We start from the raw sequence: 21464 nt of genomic DNA, 5'->3' as shown, positions 1-21464 counted from the left end.
AAAAACAGGGGTTGAGGCGGAAGAAAAGGCACAGTAAGAAATATATTTAAGCAAATATGAGAAAACCAACAACAAAACGAGGAAGGGACATCAGAAAACAAAAGTGATCTCAACACATTTTATGGATAATCTCTCAAAGTTTGTATGTGGTCAGATAACTCTGGTCATTATAACTGTCCATGCTAATAGGTTTATGAATGTTCTCTTACCTTGGGTATATCGTAGCCTTGAATTTTGGTGTCTTTACAGGTCATATGAAACAGAGCCATCGGCAGAATATTTCCATACCGCTGAGTTTCATGGATTACTGCATTGGTATAGGGCATGTTCAGCTGGTCTTCTACGGAGGGTATTCTGTTAGATCCAATCACTTTATCTATTTCTTCGTGGACTCGACCTACACAAGACCAAAAGATATATTATTCTCATAAATAAATAATAGTTTGCGTATAAATAAAAAATAAAAGAATAAAAAAACTTTATTTAAATATTCCAAAATGGATGTGAGTGTGTTGTGAAAGTCCCAACTAATTCATAATTCATGGGGAATGCATCAAACTTGATAATAGTTGACACGTCTTCATGATATAATTACATTTGAGATAATGCTACAATTTCAGGGTGATCAACAATCAACTCTGAATAAGACACCTTAAGAGACAGCAGAACAAATAGCCATGCGCGAAAAGGTATCTGATGTGCACTCAAATTCTCTATAATTCTTTTGTAAGAATATGTATATTAGTATGAAGATGTACACAAATCAAATGGACCAGACTAATTTAGAAGAATAAAGACAGGCGATGATCAGTTAAATACCACTCCCTTTAGTGGCCAAAACCCAATATATATGTATATCCCCACAGCAGCAGTCAAAAATTATACAAATTAAACCCTAATTGAAAAAAAAATTATATTGTTACTAAATATGTAGTAATATGAGAAATTAAACACATCAGTAGTGTCATGAATTGCAATGTAACAAAAAGGATAAATGAGAAACAAAAACAAAAAAATGTAGGAGATACAATTGTCAATTAGCAAATACAGTATTATATATGCACGTATATATGCACTTTGATGTATGACCGGCTGCATAACGGATAATAAGTTCACTAATTTGGAATTTTGTCTTTTTATATATTTTTTTGTTACATGGGCCTCAATTTAATAAGCTCCAAAAATATCCATAGACTTTAAAGGGCCACTGTAGTCACCAGAACAATTACAGCTTAATGTAGTTGTTCTGGTGAGTATAATGTCCCTGCAGGCATTTTCATGCAAACATCGTATTTTCAGAGAAAAGGCAGTGTTTACATTAAAGTCTAGGAACACATCCAGTGGCCACTCCTCAGATAGCCACTGGAGATGCTTCCTGGAGCAGTGCTCCACAGTAGGCAGTGCTGCCGTTCAGAGTCTTCACGCTCTGCATGGAGACGCTGAACTTTCCTCATAGATATGCATTGATTCAATGCATCTCTGTGAGAAGATGCTGATTTGCCTGGCCAGCATTTGGTCCCAACCCACCCCGCCTCCTTGGCGATCTCAGCCAATCCAATGCTTTACCTATGATAAGCATTGGATTGGGTGAGATCCTCAATTCTGATGATGTCAGCCAAAGAGGCGGACCAGGGCCAGCGCCAGCAGACAAGTACAGCATTTGAAAAACAATTTTGTTTTAACCCTTTCTACGGAATTAATGGGGGGCAAGTCACCTAAGTGGTGGTTTTAACCCTATAATGTTCCTTTAATGGTGACTTCTGCAAACGCTTGAAAACTTTTCTAACTGTATTGAATTATTTGGAAAGTTTATCAAATTGAGGCCATAACAGTCTTGAGTCATCCTATCAAAATATTTTTTTGCAGCAATGATTTGCATATATCTTGCCAAAGATACCTACCTCCTTGATATATACTGAAGAAAAATATACAATTTCTCCCCTTTCCATATCTTCAGTAAATCTATACTTTCACTTTGTGAACTTTGGGGGTTTTGTTTTGCTATATTTGGCAATTGCTTTTTTTTTTTAGTCCATTTAATAGCCTTTTTGCAGGCATTATTTACTACCTTATATCTTATATAGTGTGCCTCTGATTTACCCGATTTAAATGCCATTTTCTTATTTTTGGTTTACCATCCTACCATCTCTGGCCACATTAGTTTCAGTTTGTTTCTTTTATATTTATTACCCATATGGTGTATACTGAGAAGTGTACCTTTCTCATATTTGCTCTAAGACACCATGTTGTGATCACTATTTCCCAAATGCTCCCCTACTTGAATGTTTGACAAAAGCTCAACATTGTTCATTAAAACCAGATCAACACACACGCATCTATTCTAGTTGATGTTATTATCATGTTTGATATGGTGTAATTTGCCAATTACCCTTGCTGAACTACTAGTCGCTTTATTCCGATTTATGTCCAGTTAATTAAAATCTCCAATAATTAAAATGTTATCTAAATGTTCAGCTTTCCCATTTTGTTCAAACAGCTATTCTTCCTGTACCTCATTATGAGTTTCTTATATAATATTTCTTTACTTTGCCTTTTCATATAACAAAACTGGAGAGTTTCATTTCTCATGTCACTACAAATAGAATTTAATTTTGATGTTTAAATGTTTGCCTTTTTATATTTTTGAGTGCTGCTGGAAGCGAGGGGTTGGGGGAGGGGATAGGAGGGGAGAGGGGGGAAGTCTAAAAATACGTATTTTGCAACTTGTATATCTGTGTGTGTGTGGGAATGTGTATGAGGGTGTCAATGTGTATGTGTATCGGTGTGTTCGCGTGTAGCTGCATTTATTCCAGCATTCATACACAATCATCAACAATACACACTGCTACAATCCTACAATCAAACACAAACACTACACTCAAAACACACCCCTATGTTAACATTGTATACAAACATACTCCTACATCAAACAACAAAACTATACTTAATTAGACCCCTTCATTCAAAATCAAAATCTCATGCACACACCCGGGAAACGTACTGTAGTATTCATTAATGGACAAACTTACAGCAGTATTGTTTAATGGGTTCCTGGCTTGGCATATGTTTAATGGGCAAACAGATGGTGGCATGTTCTGAGGGGCAAAGCAACACTGTTCTGTGCATGCACTTTATTAGGTCTAATATATATTTTTGCTAGTGCTGTGCTTGGTTGAGAAAAGGTTGAGGAGTACTTGTTTTAAGCACGCCACCATTGGACTCTGAAGCAGTGAAAACTTGCTCTCTGGAGTGATGAATCACGCTTTACTATCTTGCAGTCTGAGGTAGGAATCTGGGTGTGGTAGATGGCAGAAGCACAATTCCTACCAGAATGTATAGTGCCTACTGTAATAATTTTTTTTTTTTTTTTTTTTTTTAAGGAACCCTTTAGTTTTAATAAGGGTCATCTTAATGCTACATGATACAAAGATATAAACACATATTTCTGTTCCAGCATGGCTGTGCCCCTGTACACAAAGTGAGGTCCATGAAGACATGGTTTGACAAATTTGGCATTAGAGGAACTAGCGTGGCATGTAGAGAGAGAGAAACATAGAAACATAGAAACATAGAATGTGACAGCAGATAAGAACCATTCGGCCCATCTAGTCTGCCCAATTTTCAAAATACTTTCATTAGTCTCTGGCCTTATCTTATAGTTAGGATAGCCTTATGCCTATCCCACGCATGCTTAAACTCCTTTACTGCGTTAACCTCTACCACTTCAGCTGGAAGGCTATTCCATGCATCCACTACCCTCTCAGTAAAGTAATACTTCCTGATATTATTTTTAAACCTTTGTCCCTCTAATTTAAGAATATGTCCTCTTGTTGTGGTAGTTTTTCTTCTTTTAAATATAGTTTCCTCCTTTACTGTGTTGATTCCCATTATGTATTTAAATGTTTCTACCTTATCCCCCCTGTCTCGTCTTTCCTCCAAGCTATACATGTTAAGATCCTTTAACCTTTCCTGGTAGGTTTTATCCTGCAATCCATGAACCAGTTTAGTAGCCCTTCTCTGAACTCTCTCTAAGGTATCAATATCCTTCTGAAGATACGGTCTCCAGTACTGCGTACAATACTCCAAGTGAGGTCTCACCAGTGTTCTGTACAATGGCATGAGCACTTCCCTCTTTCTACTGCTAATACCTCTCCCTATACAACCAAGCATTCTACTAGCATTTCCTGATGCTCTATTACATTGTCTGCCTACCTTTAAGTCATCAGAAATAATCACCCCTAAATCCCTTTCCTCAGATGTTGAGGTTAGGACTCTATCAAATATTCTGTACTCTGCCCTTGTGTTTTTACGTCCAAGATGCATTATCTTGCACTTATCCACATTAAATGTCAGTTGCCATTTTTCTAGTTTACCTAAATCATTAGCCATTTGGCTTATCCCTCCTGGAACATCAATCCTGTTACATATCTTAGTATCATCAGCAAAAAGACATGCCTTACCATCAAGACCTTCTGCAATATCACTAATAAAAATATTAAAGAGAATGGGTCCAAGTACAGATCCCTGAGGTAGCCCACTGGTGACAAGCTCAAGCTTCGAATATACTCCATTGACTACAACCCTCTGTTGCCTGTCACTCAGCCACTGCCTCACCCATTCAACAATATTGGAACCCAAACTTAAAGATTGCAGTTTATTGATAAGCCTTCTATGTGCAACAGTGTCAAAAGCCTTACTGAAATCTAGGTAAGCAATGTCTACTGCACCACCCTGATCTATAATTTTAGTTACCCATTTAAAAAAAATCAATAAGATTAGTTAGGCATGATCTCCCTGAAGTAAACCCATGTTGTCTCTGATCTTGAAATCCATGTGTTTTTAGATGTTCAACAATCCTATCCTTTAACATGGTTTCCATCACTTTCCCCACTAATGAAGTAAGGCTTACTGACCTATAGTTGCCCGACTCCTCCCTATTACCTTTCTTGTGAATGGGCACAACATTCACCAACTTCCAATCTTCTGGGACTACTCCTGTTATCAATGATTGGTTAAATCAATCTGTTAATGGCTTTGCTAGTACACCACTAAGCTCATTTAATAGCATTGGGTGTATTCCATCAGGTCCCATTGACTTATTTGTCTTTACGTTTGACAGTTGAAATAGAACCTCTTCCTCTGTAAACTCACGTGTAATAAATAACTCATTTGTCCTTTTTCTTAACTGAGGTCCCTCTCCTTCATTTTCATCTGTAAATACCCAACAAAAATATTCATTGAGGCAGTCAGCTAGACCTTTATCCTCTTCTACATACCTTCCTTCTTTTGTTTTTAATCTAACTAATCCTTGTTTTACTTTTCTTTTCTCATTTATGTATCTAAAAAAAGTTTTGTCCCCCTTTTTTAGAGTCCTGACCTCAACCTCATTGAATACCTCTGGGATAAACGGTAATGCCAATTTCTATTCAGACCTTTTCGTCCAACATCAGTGCTTGATCCCACATATGCTATTTTGGCTACATTTTCATAAACTCCCACAATATTGTCAAAAGTATTCTCGTAAGAGTGGTATAGCTACAAGGGGGAGATCAAATTTCATAGTATCGCCCATGGTTTCGGAATAGGATGTCCAACAAGCTCGCATAAGTGTTAGATTCAAGTGTCCACACACTTTTGGTCATATTGTGTAATAAAATATATAATAGTTAAAGGCAGACACAACTAGGCAATTACTTACATTGAATGTGTGGATGCAGAAGCATCATTAAAAGAGCCCATCGCAATGTGTTGGATGTTGTTTCTGTTCCACCAATAAAAAGATCAGAAATTGTGCACATAAGGGAGAGATCGTTGAAGCTACTTTGGGAGTCATTTTTATTCTGAGGACACAAAACAAATACTATGTAGTCTCAGACTAATTTATAGTTATTTTAAATATGGATGTAGAAAGTAGAATATCAGCTTGCAAACAAAGACTAAAACAACCGCACACATAGTCCAAGATAGCACTTCAAAACATTTATATTAAATATTTTTAAAAAGGGTTCACAAATTGTGGAAATATGCAATAAATAAATAAAATAAAAAAGTCTTAGAGTGGGGGAAAAATCCATATATCTGGTTTACTTTATTTTAAAGGAAAACCAATACTTCTCTGCAAATATGTGGTCCATCTCTCTACTATAAATGTTCACACCAAATCAATCAGAACGTTCGCACCTGCAATGTAAGTGTGTAACCGCAAGGGAAGGAATTAATGAGTGATCCCCAGGGTGGCCGCCATTTCGTATAGACGAACGCCACCCAGGGGGAGCATTCATATCCGAAAGGAGAAACTTCCCTTGCGGGGTCTTCACACCGGGATTCCATTAACGAGTTCCTGAGGTTGGTGGGGACACTGGTCGGGTACTGGCGGATCAGATGGCCCTACCTGCTCCTAACGGAGCTATAATCACTGTTCTCCCTACCCGAGCGCTACAAGGCCAGGCTCGTAGCTGCCCAGAGAGCACTCTCCCTGGGGCTACTTAAGTGGAGATAGCCACCGGAGAGAAGCACAAGCCCCAGTGGAAACCTTAGAGCTGTGAGTCAGCTTCACAGCCGCAGAGTCCCGCTGGCCATCTGGAAATCCGTGCCGACCAATCGGAAAAGGAGCTCCAATTCAAACTAGGTTTGCACAATTTTCCTGATGGGTCGGCACAAGTGAGTGCTGATTGGCTGCTGCGGGGCACAGGTGTTCAATCAGAGAAGAAGCGCCTGAATGGGTTTTGCGACCTTCCTCCGGATTGGGTAGCAAAACCCCTCTCCTCCCTGAGCGCTGATTGGTGTGATTTGGTTCGCGCCTTTTTCTGGATTGGCTGTTTCTTGGTTAAGGCGCAAAGTTTGAATTTACCGGACTAAACCAAGCAAAGCTGTGGAACTAATTTCAGGGATGTACAGAGCCTCGAGCACAAGCATTGTACAATAGTTTCTCAGGCTCTGTACATCCGATAGCCCTGCTATTTGCAGGGACCCTAGTTTGGACCCGGGGCTATCTAGTGATATATGTTTTACATGTGTGACCCCTTCCTTCCCGGGGCGTGGAGCCCCAAAGCTTTTCCCCTGTGTGTAATATGTTTTAATGTATGTAACTGTGTACTGTTGGTTTTTCCCAGAGCGGGAGATGGTTATCTGCAAACCATCCCCTCTCCTGCCTGGGACAAAGGAAAGTGTACTGAAAGAGTGGAGACCCGCTGCGGGAATCTGTGTATAAAATGAAGCTGTACCAATAAAGGATTGTCAGAGTTGTACCTCCAGAGCTGTGTTTTGCCCAGTTACAGGGGGAAATAAAGGGTTAATCACCGCGTTCGCTGTCCCAGCGTGTAGAGGATGCAGCAGGGAAGTAAGGAGTGAGTAGCTCCCAGGACCATGTCCCGTCCAACCCCCAGGGAGCGAACAGAGCTAGTTCCCCTATCCAGCCACAGCTAGAAAGTGGACACATGGCGGAAGTACCCAGCCAGGGTATAGGGAGCTCCACCCACAGACATCATCTACAAGAATTCTCTGTGTGATCCTTCATTCAAAAAGGGAAGTTTTTTTGATTCAGCACTGAGTGACTGCTGGAAGGAAATGTCTTCCTCAAAATAAGAGAAAGGAACAGTGGAAGAAAGAATTATTTTCTGACTGTTCTGTGAAACAGGGTTATTGTCTCACAGACCAGGTCAGATCATAGCATATCATAGATAACATCACCCAATCTTCTGGACAAACTATATGGCCACGTTCTATGTGTTTTGTCCCTCAAACCTCTTCAGGGCATTCCAATAAATCGATGCTCAGATTGGTGAATACAGTAAAAACAAAAATAAAACTCTGATACAACAGAGAACATGCATACCATACCGTCAAAAGGTACTGAAAGAATGATTTCTTTATCTAGATGAAGATTTGATTAGTACCTTATATCATTGTAAGGTGCCAAATAACAAATAAACCCACAAGTTTTTTTTTTTCTATTATTATATTTGGAGTTTATTTGTGAATTGGTGTGAGTCTGCAAGGGTCTCTTAGATTTTGAGATTACTAGTTGATGACCTTAAGAATGGTTTAAGGACCTCAACTTTAAAAGTGCAGATTTTAACCCTCTGTCTCTAGTTATTGGTAGTTTCATTCATGAAAACACTTCAACGAAACCACAGAGCAAGCTAACAGCAACTATTCGAAGAAGCAAATTCCCCTGGCACATTTCAAAATACTGATATTTGAGAGGCTCTTGGTTTGTTCCAAAACTAAAATTTGATAATAGTATTGATTTCTCACTATATTGAAAAATGTATATATGTTTTTTGTATAACATTATCATTAGATTATTATTATTATTAAGTGGAGGATCATTAACTGCAAATATGGTTTTATGTTAACATGATACAGAGCACAATAATTTGTGTGACTGCTTTGTAACATATTTAAAGAGTTAAAGACACTAGGGTTTGCCGCACAATTTGAATTTCATATCTCATCACTAGAATTACGTACTTCAATCAATATGTAACTCAAGTATTACAAGGAAATGAATCCTTGTTCTAAACCAGGAGTGGTTCCCATGGAAAAGAAAAAAAAAAGTATGCATAAAACACTTGGAAAACACATAAAAACTATAATGCATGTAACGTGTGTGTACAATAGTCAGTACTAGTCACACAATGTTCTAATTCCTAATAAAAGTAGCACATACGAGTCCAAAAAGTTTCCAATAATCTAAACTAGTTACAATAGGCTCCTGCTATAATAGCAGATGGAGTCGCTCTTGTTTCAAGCGGAGATAGTATAGTACCTACACTGTAGTATTATTCTTATAACATAGGTACAAATATCTTCTTGTTGAATGGTATTATTAGACCACTAAACAGGGTCCAATAGAAAATTGCAGCAACAATCTAGAAAAGAGAACAAAAAGAAGCCATTGCACTCTCTATATATTTTATTGAAATACCATTAAAGATTAAAAATACTCAAATATTCCCATCTGATATCAGGCACGTAGAAATAATGTATAAGCAAGTCCTTCTTTGGTGTGAGCGAATTTCCCATTCTCTCCTCTACTCCCGCCGAGCCTCTGATGAAGTAAAGGTATCTTCACGAAACGCGTAAGGCCGTTTTGCATCCGCCGTAAAACAGATACCAAAGATTATGGCGCAGTGGAATGCAGGAGCAGCCCTATTGTGGAACGCATGCAGCGTTTTGATATCTACACACAGGCTCAACTTTCCTCTTGGCCAGCGGGAGTAGAGGAGAGGATGGCACGTCCGCTTACACCAAAGAAGGACTTGCTTATACAATATTTCTACGTGCCTGATATCAGATGGGAATCTGTGAGTGTTTATTATCTTTTAATAGTATTTCAATAAAATATTGAGAGAGCACTATGATTCCTTTTTATTCTCTTTTCTAGAGTGTTGCTGCAATTTTCTATTGGACCCTTTTAAGTGGTCTAATAATCCATTCACTAAGAAGATATTTGTACCTATGTTATAAGATTGATACTACAGTGTAGGTACTATACTATCTAGGTGTACACACCTTACCTCCTTTATAGTTTTAATGTTTTCTTCTGAGTGTTTTATGCCTACTTATTTTTTTATAATATAAAAGTACTTTTTTTTTTCCTGGGCAACACTCCTGGTATAAAATGAGGATTAATTTCCTTGTAATACTTGAGTTAGCTATTTTATTTCAGCTCGGGGTGGAGGCTTGAGATACCGGTAGAGTACAGTGCATAGGATCATTTTTTTAATTGATCAAGTTTGAACTATTTATTTATTTCCTTCTCATTACCACATAGTTTCCCTCTCCAACTTTTAGAATGAGGTATTCACTTTTCGGATACCTTTTTTTCAATTTTACTGCTAATTTTGAATCAATATGGATTGCCAATTAATTTTTTAAATACTTAGCACATAAGATATGTGTCCTTACTTTCTCCATTTCTTCAAAAAACGCATCAATGAAGTCTCTTTTTATGTTGGCGTCCCAGGTCTCTCTATGTCGGTTGATTATTTCATTTAGACATTCAATATAAGCTCTTTGCTGAGTGAATAGTTTTTGATGAGGACCAGGAATCTTCATGAGCCACGGGAAGAATTTATACAACTAAAAACACATAGGAAACAACATATCAAAAATAAAAAATCCACCAGGGTACAGGATTTGAGTAAAATCACAATGTTAATAATATTTAGCCATATCACCTGGGGCATAACACCATTTGAAAGTTCAAACGTTTCCCTTAACAGAGTAAGAATTTTCCGAAACGTTTTGTCACTGTAATCAAATCGTTCTCCGAAAATAACCGAACAGATAACATTGCTCACGGCATTATTAAGCAGCAGGAGAGGGTCAAACGCACATTCTGAGGAGCAAGTCAACAATATTGTTAATTATTTTGTAGACACATATAATATTTTTACAGAGATACAATAAGGAGAAAGAGAGAGATAGAGAGAGAGAGGGCGAGACAGAGTAAAAAAAGAGAGAGAGAGAAAGCATTTTTTTTTAAATAGTTGTTTATAAAATGCGTAGCACTTTCTCAATAAAAAAAAAAAATGTTCAAGACCAGGATTATTCCTAGCCCATCTGATAGCTATACAAAGATGTTTTATTTTTAATACAATTTAAACTTAGTTGTAACTATGTGTGTTATGCAACTAATTCTTCTCTCTTGATCATCCTGGACATAGCTAAATGTCTGATCCTTTCCTCCACAGTGACAAATTTTTCTGAGATTCTGTGCATTCCTGATTAAAGCCATTTTGGCACCTTTGCTATATGTTTGTTTAACCGTAACTTCCTGTTTTCTTTTTAAGTGCACCCACGCATATAGGTAGCTTTATTTCTTTATTTATTTTTAAGGACAAAAATGGCTTTCTTCTGATTCTCCATTTAAGAAGGAACATTCTAGGGAACACGTCCTGGAGGAGTAACAGCTATAAACCAAGTTAAAAAGCTACATAAGGCCAGTAGTTAAATACTTAGTGTAATAGGCAAGGTAGGTATAGGGCTCCAGGCTGATTTAACATTTAATGACACTGGCCACATATCTGCCACACACTGGTTGCCTTAGGGCAGTGGTTCCCAACCCAGTCCTCAAGTACCCCCTAACACACCAGGATTTAGGGATTACCCAGTTGTATCTAAGTTGTTTTTAGAATAAAAAAAAAAAACAACAACACTTTAGATGCAACAGGGTAATCCCTAATCCTGGACTGGTAGTGGGTACTTGAGGACTGGGTTGAGAACCCCTGCCTTAGGGCATAGGAGAGTTGCAATATTGAAATCAATGATGATCCCTTATTAAAACAGCGGCACAATTCAGAGCCGAAATTCTATCGATCCGGCTTCCAGTATTTGACCATCTCTCACTCCAAACATTTCCTCCCTCGAGGTATTACCCATGTCAATCCCTGTAATCAAGCTTCCAGGGGAGAAAAAAGACAGATAGCTTGGAATTCTACACGTCTTGGTTTTACATACACACACACGTATAATATATTTACACATTATCCTGTTTTATATTTCTATTTTGGTAAGGGATGTGATCATATAATTAAAAAAGGGTTTCGTTTATTTTTCTTTTTTTTTTTTTAATTAGTCTTACCTTTCTCTGCACTGAAAGCGGAGCATAGAAAACCAGCTTCCTCTCTGACGCGCTCTTCAACTGATTTCTTCCCCATCCCAAAATCCCTTAATGTACTAAGTGTAAATCGTCTTCGTTCTTTCCAGTGCTGGTTATAGTTACAAAAAACAACACCTAGACAGGAGTAACACTTTGGGAATGAGTCATATATTCCAACATATTGGATAACTTCAGTACATCAAAAAAAAAAAAAAGACTGATATCACCTTATTTAAAAAAAAAAACTAAAAACAACAATATATATATATATATATATATATATATGCCATTCCAGCATATGTAGACCCCCTTATATAAATATGTAACATTGCTAAAGTAATTCTGTAAGTTCCGCCTTGCTACATTGAAGGTATAAGAAGACATTTTGTAATAATACATTTTCTTATTTAAAATGAGTAATTCATCTGTAAATGGACTGCAGATAAATACAATTAAAGGACATTTCTTATTCTTCTGGTTTAAGAATAATGTTATCATCTAAAGAGATATATACGTTATAATTAATATAGCCAGACTTTTGAAAGGAATGTATTTAATGTAGAGTAAGGATTGAGTTATACCAGTTGTATCAAGTAGGTTGTGGTGTGCTGAAACCAACGAGCGGGTAGGCCTAAAAACAGCCCATTAAATAAGCATAAAAAAGGAGTTGGGTGGGATTCCAAATTGTAGGCCGAACGTCGGGAGGAAGCTGGGAGGAGGGGGTAGATATAAGCCAGCAACAAACCCTTCCCATAACTCCTTCACATTGTGTATATATAAAACTTAATACAAAGCAAAATTTATTTAAAATAATCCTTTGCCCAAAAACAAAAGAGCATGATTGATTTATCTTGTGCAGACCGGTCTACAAACACTAAAGTTTACACACTTTACATTCTCAATGAGACAGTGAAAATGTTGAATAGGAGGTGACAACAGTGGAACCGGATCTACCTTGCATTGAACTGCCCTCTCCCCCTCGTTATAAGGAATACAGTGAGAGGGGAAAAGCATTTGATCCCCTGCTGATTTTGAATGTTTGTCCACTGACAAAGAAATGATAAGTCTATAATTTTAATGGTTGGTGTATTTTAACAGTGAGACATAATAAGACATTTAAAAAATCCAGAAAAACGCATATCAATGAGTGATATATGTATTTGATCCCCTATTAACCAGCAAGATTTCTGACTCCTATGTGTCTTTTATACAGGTAATGAGCTGAGATTAGGAGCACTCTCTTAAAGGGAGTGCTCCTAATCTCAGCTCGTTACCTGTATAAAAGATGTCTGTCCACAGAAGCAAATCAATCAGATTCCAAACTCTCCACCATGGTCAAGACCACAGAGCTGTCTAAGGATGTCAGGGACATGATTGTAGACCTACACAAGGCTGGAAAGGGCTACAAGACCATCGCCAAGCAACTTGGTGAGAAGGTGACAACAGTTGGTGCCATTATTTGCAAATGGAATAAACACAAAATAACTGTCAGTCTCCCTGTCACGGTTCTAGAAGTGCCCAACAGGGGATTTGAAACTTGGGTACCTTACGGTCCTGGGCCTGCTTTACTACCTGTAAGCCACAGCAGCTCCTATTCCTCTGAGTGTTTCTAGCCCTGTTCTATCTGACTATGTCTCCAGCACTAGGGGGTTGGACTTTTCCTGTGACTACTCCTGTCCATCTCAGTCCACCTGAAGCAGATGCCTAATTAGCCAGGTTTAAAACACTGCCTCTCTCTGAGGGCAGCGCCAGTTCATTGACTCTGATTCCTGTATTTGTGTTCTTGATCCAGTGTTCTCCAGACGGCTCCTGACCCTGGCTTATCTCCATTTATCCCGACCTCTGGCATCCTCTGACCTTGGCTTACCCGCGTTTATCCTGACCTCTGGCATCCTCTGACTTTGACTTCTCCTCGAAGATCCTTCTGCTTATGTCCTTGCCTGTACTGCGACTTGGAGCTATATCCTGCACAACCCCCGTGCTCAGTCTCACAGGCCTGGTGGCTTCTTATCTGGTCACCTTGGTCTGTGTTTATTTGCAAGGGTGAGCGTCTATCTCTGTATACTGGACTCCACATCAGGTAAGATTCCTGACACTCCCTCAGTCTGGTGCTCCATGCACCTTGTGGAGTTTTAGTGATCATGAGAACGGTGAGGAATCAGCCCAGCCCTACACAGGGGGATCTTGTTAATGATCTCAAGGCAACTGGGACCATAGTCACCAAGAAAACAATTGGTAACACACTATGCCGTAAATGACAAAAATCCTGCAGCGCCCGCAAGGTCCCCCTGCTCAAGAAAGCACATGTACAGGCCCGTCTGAAGTTTTACAATGAACATCTGAACAGGGCAAATTTCCCGGTGGGCTGGCATACTATCGGGCCGGTGCGCAGCCGCCTACTGAGCACCGGTCTGTGGGCCGCACGGCGCAATTACAGTGTAACCGGCAGGAGGGGTTGCGCTCCCCTCCTGGCGGTCACAGAATGTAGTGTGGCTGAGCAGGCAAACCGCAGTAGAGGAGCTTCTGTTCCCCTACCCGGTCTGTCAGGAAGTGCTCACAGAGAGCACAGAACTGCTTCCTGTCAGACCAGGTCTGCCTGCTCGGCCACGCTACAACAAGGTACAGGGAGAGCTGGGGGGGAGGACTAATGGGACTGGGAAGGGGATATAAGGACATATGGAGGGCTGTGAGGGGGTATAAGGAAACATGGAGGGCTGGAAGAGGTATAAGGACACATAGAGGGCTGGGAGGGGGGCTAATATAACACTTGGGGGGCTCATGGGACTGAGGGGGCTAAAGGCACTGGCGGATCCAGGGGGGGACAATGGGGCAATTGCCCCTCCCCCCCCCCCCAGATTCTCCCCTGCCTGCCAAAGCAGGGCTGGCATTGTCCAAGTGCCAGCCCTGCAATGTGCCTGCGGACCGGGGAGATCTTCCTCCCCGGTCCGCAGGCACCGCGCTGGCAGCCGGCAGGGGAGGGAGAGGGAGAGGCAACGCTCCAAATCTCGGGAGAGTGAACTCTAGCCCTGGAGCGCGGGCTAGAGTTCAGTCCTACCACTGGGACCACCAATGAATCCCCACTTTAATTTTATACATTCTTTATTTATTTATATCAAAAAGCCCCCCCACCCTCCTCACCACACATTCACACATTGCCCCCCATAAACAGCCCCCACACACACACACTGTCCCCCATACACACACTGCCCCCCCACACACACACTGCCCCCCAGACACATACACTGCCCCCCCACACACACACATACATTGCCCCCCATACACACACGCCCCCCCATACACACACGGCCCCCCCATACACACACTGCCCCCCCTACACACACTGCCCCCCATACACACACTGCCCCCCCATACACACACTGTCCCCCATACACACACTGCCCCCACACACACATACACTGCCCCCCGATAACACATATACTGCACCCCCACACACACATATACTGCACCCCCACACACACTGCACCCTTCACATTACACTTTTGCTCCTATGCCCTACTACAGCCCCATATCCCAGCAGATCCCAGGTAAGTTGTCAAACTGTTCTTAAATGGTTTGACTACTTACTCTGAGAGGGGGTCCCGGCACTATTGACACCATAACCACTACACAGAGAAAATCACTTTCTTGCCTTGCTGCACTTTTAGCGCCCCTTCATTGTATAACCATTTCTTTACTCTTAACATAATGTTTATTCACCTTCATGCCTATTGCCTTACTCTTTCAGCAAAAAAATAAATAAAAATTAAAGGTTGCTAGGCCTAGACCCACTGGCTTACATCAACTTATGTTAAACTGGAGCAGCTACATATGGATCGAAATCTGTCTCGTCACTGTTGAACCAACCAAACTTCAATCCATCTGGTCAGCTCAACATGCCAGTCTTGACCTGCAGACCGGGAACATCCCAAAGAAACTTCAGTTTGGGAGATGCTCTGCTAGCACTACACAGCCAGCCCACTGAGCCCAGTACTACTCCAGTCAGTCCTGACTCCTACCTTTTTTTTCACCGGCTGTCCCGGACCCGATCACAGCAGTCAGCAGGCTAGGTTTTCTCCTCCAGGTCCTCCTAGGTTTTCCTCCTGCAGCGTCTGTCACCACTGGCTCCCTCTCTCCTCTCTGTCCTGTGTCACCTGCCGCCGCTGCCAGCTTCTTCTTGCTGCTGCCTGGGCTGGTCTGGTGTGGTTCTCTCCCGCGCTCAGCGCTGCGCTGGGCGGCCGCTGCACTGTCCCTCCCCCATATAGTCCCTCGCTATCTCTTCGCACCCACCGCACCGCATGCCTGGCACCCCCCCCCCCCTCCACAGTGGGCGGCGACCCGGCAGCTCGGATCGGATTCGCACAGCCAGCACTGCAGAGAGAGTGAGTGAGCCAGGCAGGGGCAGAGAGCTGCGAGTGCGAGCGCGCCCCCAGTGGTGTATCCTGGTTTTGTGCTGCCCTAGGCAGGACAAAACTCAGGCGCCCCCCTCCCGCCCGCGCCACTCCCACCCAACCCTTCCCCCGCCACCCCCACCCAACCCTTCCCCCACCTTCTAAATACACACACACACATTTGCTGACAGATACGCATACACTAGCTAGCAGACACATACACGCACTAACAGACACACACACACTAACAGACATATATACACACACTAACAGACATGCACACTAACAGACATACACACACTAACAGACACACACACACACACACTAACAGACATACATACACACCAGCAGACACACACACACTAACAGACATACATACACACACACACTAACAGACATACATACACACTAGCAGACACACACACACACTAACAGACACATACACACACTAACAGATACACACACACTAACAGACATACATACACACACTAACAGACACACACACACACACACACACACACTAACAGACACACACACACTAACAGACATACATACACACACTAACAGACATACATACACACACTAACAGACACACACACACATACACACACACACACTAACAGATACATACACACTAGCAGACACACACACACACTAACAGATACACACACACTAACAGACATACATACACACACTAACAGACACACACACATTAACAGACATACATACACACATACACTAACAGACATACACACACACTCACATTTTTAACACGTTTTTTTTAAATGTAACCCCCCAGCATCCTTACCTTTGGAAATGCTGGGGGGAGGGGGTTTTCTTCCTCCCTGGTGGTCCAGTGGCTGCTGGGCGGGCGGCATTGGCGGGCGGCAGGCTGGCGAGGGAGCACTTCCCCTGAGCTGTCTGCTCAGCTCCCTCGCGCGTCACAGAGTGAGGCCGGGAGCCGGAATATGACGTCATATTCCGGCTCCCAGCCTCACTCTGCGGCGCACGAGGGAGCTGAGCAGACAGCTCAGAGGAAGTGCTCCCTCGCCGGCCGCCCACCAATGCCGCCCGCCCAGCCTAGCAGCCCGCCGGCATGTCTGTTAGCCGCAAGGCTAACAAGACATTTGCCTTGGGCATTTGGGGGCGGCTTTTTTTGCCGCCCCCTGGAAAATGCCGCCCAAGGCAAATGCCTTGTTTGCCTCGTGGCTAATACGCCCCTGGCGCCCCCCCAGATGTTGCCCCCGGTGCGGCCGGCCCCCCTGCACCCCCCACGCTACGCCTCTGCTGGGAGGGCTATAGGGACACATGGAGGGCTGGGAGGGCTATAGGGACACACGTGTGGGCTACTGAGACATATGGAAGACTGGAGAGGGTGGAATGAGACACATGGAGGGCTGAGGGTAATGAGACACATGGAGGCGTGTGGGGAGAAAGAGACAGATGGGTTGGGAAAGGGGAACAGAAGACACACAGAGGTGCTGGGGCCTGGGAAAGAGACTCACAGAATGGCTGGGGAAGGGGAGAAAGAGACAAAGGGGCTGGGCAAAAGAGACACATGAAGGGGGTTTGGGGGAGAAAGACACAAACAAAATGCAGCTTCACTTGTGTCTCCTGCTCTACCTGTAGCTCAGAGTCGACCAGTGAGAGAAAAACTTTGTATTAAAGGGACACTATAGTCACCAGAACTACTACAGTTTAATGTAGTGGTTCTGGTGTCTATAGCCTGTCCCTGTAGGCTGAGCACTGTAGAAAAGAGAAAAGGCAGTGTTTACATTGCTGCCTAGGAACATCTCTAGTGACAGTCACTTGGCCACTAGAACTGCTTCCTAGTCCAGTGCTGCACAGTGTGCAGCACCTATGTTGAGTGTCTCCACGCTCTGCATGGAGGCGCTGAGCGCTCCCCATAGAATTGCATTGATGCAATGCATCTCTATGAGGAGATGCTGATTGGTGGGGTGAAGCGCAGCATTTTGCCACACATGTGAAATAGTCCCCCAATTCTTTCCTATGAGATCATCCAGTTGTCAGCCAAAGATAACATTTTTACTGCTGTGCAATAGCATACATTTACCATTTCAGTCCCATTTCCAAACTTTTCTTAATATATTAAGGTAGTTGTACTAAAACATTGATTATATGCAAATGCACACCTGCTTACAATAAAGCCGCTCTTTTGTTTATTTTGAAGCCCTATGAGTGCTTTATTTCATGTTTGAGTGACAGTTTTCTGTGTTAGGTTTTATTTTTTCCTGCCAGGACTGCTTTTTATTCCCAGTTCAGCCCTGCATATGAATGATTCAGAGGTAAACTGGGTGAAAATGTTGTGGTCAGATGAGACCAAAAACAAGCTCTTTGGCATCAACTCGCCGTGTTAGGAGGAGAAGGAATGCTGCCCATGACCCCAAGAACACCATACCCACCATCAAACATGGAGGTGGAAACATTATGCTTTGGGGGTGTTTTTCTGCTAAGGGGACAGGACGACTGCACTGCATCAAATGGACGATGGATGGGGGCATTTCCGTCAAATCTTGGGTGAGAACAACCACCTCTAAGCCAGGGTATTGAAAAATGGGTCGTGGGTGGGTATTCCAGCATGACAATGACCCAAAACACACAGCAAGGCAACAAAGGAGTGGTTCAAGAAGAAGCAGATTTAGGTCCTGGAGTTCCCTAGCCAGTCTCCAGACCCTAATCTCATAGAAAATCTGTGGAGGGAGCTGAAGGTTCAAGTTGCCAAACGTCAGCCTCGAAACCTTAATGAATTGGAGAAGATCTGCAAAGAAGAAGATCTGCAAAGAATATAGGGACAAAATCCCTCCGGAGAGGTGTGCAAACCTGGTGGCCAACTAAAAGAAACGTCTGACCTCTGTGATTGCCAACAAGGGTTTTGCTACCAAGTACTAAGTCGAAGGGGTCAAATACTTATTTCACTCATTGACATGCAAATTAATTTATAACTTTTTTTGACATGCATTTTTCTGGATTTTTTAAGGTTATTCTGTCTCTGTTAAAATATACCTACCATTAAAATTATAGACTGATCATTTCTTTGTCAGTGGGCAAACGTTCAAAATTAGCAGGGGGTCGAATATTTTTTTCCCCTCACTGTAGGTGTTTATGTTTGTTTATGTTTGTATTAATTTTTTTTTTTTTAAATTTCAAGTATTGAAACTGCTTGAGATAGTTAGAAAGGATAACAAAAAAATCCATAAAAGGACTATCTATATTTTCTTATCTATGAAGGTAATCATGTATAAGCAAAGCAAGCCCTGGTTTTACGTTCTGGAAACAAACTCATCTACGAGTTTATCATTTGGACTGCAGAGAGTTTGAAGATTCTTTTACCAAGCTGTGAGATGACAAACATTTAATGTGGACTCACTTCTTGGTGCTGCCAAATCAAAAAGTATTCTTGGTAATCACGGCAAAGAAACTTACCATTATTAAATCCATGATGATCAAAAATAGGTGTGGGGGGTCTGTCAGAGGTATCCTCTGATTTTGTGACAAGTGCTTCTTTTACAGCATCATACCCATTTAACACGATCATGTTCTCTGAAAACATCTGTAGACTGAATACATTCCCATATTTGTTCCTCATCTGAAATCACAAAACAACTTCTTACTAACTAAACAATTTCACAATGCAATTACCTATGCTGTCTGCATTTGAAATCTCGAAAGATCCATTACATTACGATTGTAAAATATGCAATTCTTTTAAAGACACTTTTTTATTTTATTTTTTTACACACAGTCCAGACTTTATGTAACATGTGATTAAATAATATGTTTCCCCAATATGATATCCAACCATAGTCACAAAACTTGCGCAAGGTGAGAAAATTTGGCTTGGCTGCACCACTTTCCCACCAGTGTTTTTAGAGCTGCTACTTAGTATCGTATATATTTTTTATTTATTTTATTGTCAGCGCCATTTATACTAGTAATTTTGGAGTGTATATAACTTCTATCTAAACAGAAATTAGGAATGCAATTAAAGTCTCCACCTATTATTAAGGCACCCTTTACAAGGTTTTCCATTCTAGAAATTACATTATTTATAAATTTGAAAGGGGAGATATTTGAAGCATATACATGTATTAGAGTATACAAAATATCAATTATTTTAACTAGTATGATTTGATATTGCCCATTAATATCCTTGTCCTGAAATATTAATTTGACTTTTAGCTTTCTAGAGAATATTAAAGGCACCCCTCTTCTTTTTTTTTTTTTTTTTTTTTTTACCTCCTTCAAAGTTTGAAAAAAAAAAACAGAGGGAATTTCATGAATTTCCAGAATTTAATAGGGTCTTCTTCTGACCATTGTGATTTCTGAATAAACTTCACATTTACATTCTGGTCTCTCAGAAGGTTATATAAACATCCTTTCTAAAAAATGTTTGCAGAGACAAGTTGGAGAAAACTGCATTCCAAACCAGTGACTATTTTGTTTAACGTTTTGCAAATTCTGTTTTCAATACTTTTATATGGTTTAGTAAAAGTCTTTAAATATGCTACATCATTTAAACAATTTAAAAATTCCACCATTGCATTTGCATTATTGCAAATTTACCTTCAACAGTGTCTCTGGGAAATTGTTGAAATCCAAACTGAACAGATTCCCAACAAAGGGCATTGGGTAAGGGCCAGGAGGGTAACTCTGTTTTCTTCTTCTGTGCTTCACCACATCCAAAACCAGGAAGAGTGCAAGCCCTATAAGAAAAGGGTTCCAGAATGAAGGTAAAATCCATTGCGTCGAAAGAATCTCCATGTTTAGACTGTCTTTCTTCTCTCCAGGAGTGTGGTTTAAATCTGAAAAGAGGTCGTTTAAAATCAAAGTCAAAACATTAATTGTCTTTTCCCTTCCTCTCAAATTAAATTATATATTGTATGTGTATGTGTGTGTATATATATATATATTCACTTTCTATCTTCAGTGATTTAAAGCTTTTCTGCTTTAAGAAATGTTCAATTCTGCTCGCCCACGTATTCCCAGCCCAATAAAGAGACGTCACATACTGAAGCCAATAGTACAATGATTTTACTTTGGCCAACCTCCAGATAGTACAAAGTGTATCACCATTCTTCTAGGGCTCGCCTGTTCAGAAACAGCAGTGTAGTTTTGGATTACAGTTTCAGTATATATATGTAATAATGTCCAGTGCTTACGTTAGCAACAAAATAAACCTGATACTATACCTTAAAAACCAAACACTGAGGTATTAAGAAGTACCCTTGGAATTTAAACTTTGGGGACTTTTATTAACCCTTCCTAGAGTTAGAGTTAGAGTTACACTAAGTCCATTTTATTTCTGCTTCTATGTTCTTCTTTAGGTTTTTTTTATCCCCCTCTCACCTCCTATCAACCACCCCCTTCTCTCACTTCCTGCCCCCCCACACTCTCTCTCAGCTCCTGTCTCCCCCCACACTCTCTCTCAGCTCCTGCCCCCCCCTCTC

General features: G+C 41.1%; 1 protein-coding gene across 1 annotated transcript in view; it reads right to left on the bottom strand.

The window, feature by feature from the left end:
* LOC134607783 (cytochrome P450 2D3-like) overlaps positions 1–20978 on the bottom strand; it is a 29191-nt gene extending 8213 nt beyond the window's left edge. Inside the window, exons 1-8 of the mRNA XM_063450335.1 lie at positions 20932–20978; positions 20581–20819; positions 19441–19603; positions 11591–11743; positions 10185–10345; positions 9913–10086; positions 5699–5840; positions 210–397 (exon numbers count right to left, since the gene is read on the bottom strand). Of these exons, the coding sequence (XP_063306405.1) occupies positions 210–397; positions 5699–5840; positions 9913–10086; positions 10185–10345; positions 11591–11743; positions 19441–19603; positions 20581–20778 (1179 nt within the window). The 5' untranslated portion in view covers positions 20779–20819; positions 20932–20978. The remainder of the gene's footprint in view (positions 1–209; positions 398–5698; positions 5841–9912; positions 10087–10184; positions 10346–11590; positions 11744–19440; positions 19604–20580; positions 20820–20931) is intronic.
* Between the last annotated feature and the right edge of the window lie 486 nt (positions 20979–21464).

This window comes from Pelobates fuscus, chromosome 4 (genome assembly GCF_036172605.1).
Source record: "Pelobates fuscus isolate aPelFus1 chromosome 4, aPelFus1.pri, whole genome shotgun sequence".
Taxonomy (NCBI): Eukaryota; Metazoa; Chordata; class Amphibia; order Anura; family Pelobatidae; genus Pelobates; species Pelobates fuscus.
Note: the sequence above shows the minus strand (reverse complement) of the source record. Positions and strands in the feature narration are given on the sequence as shown.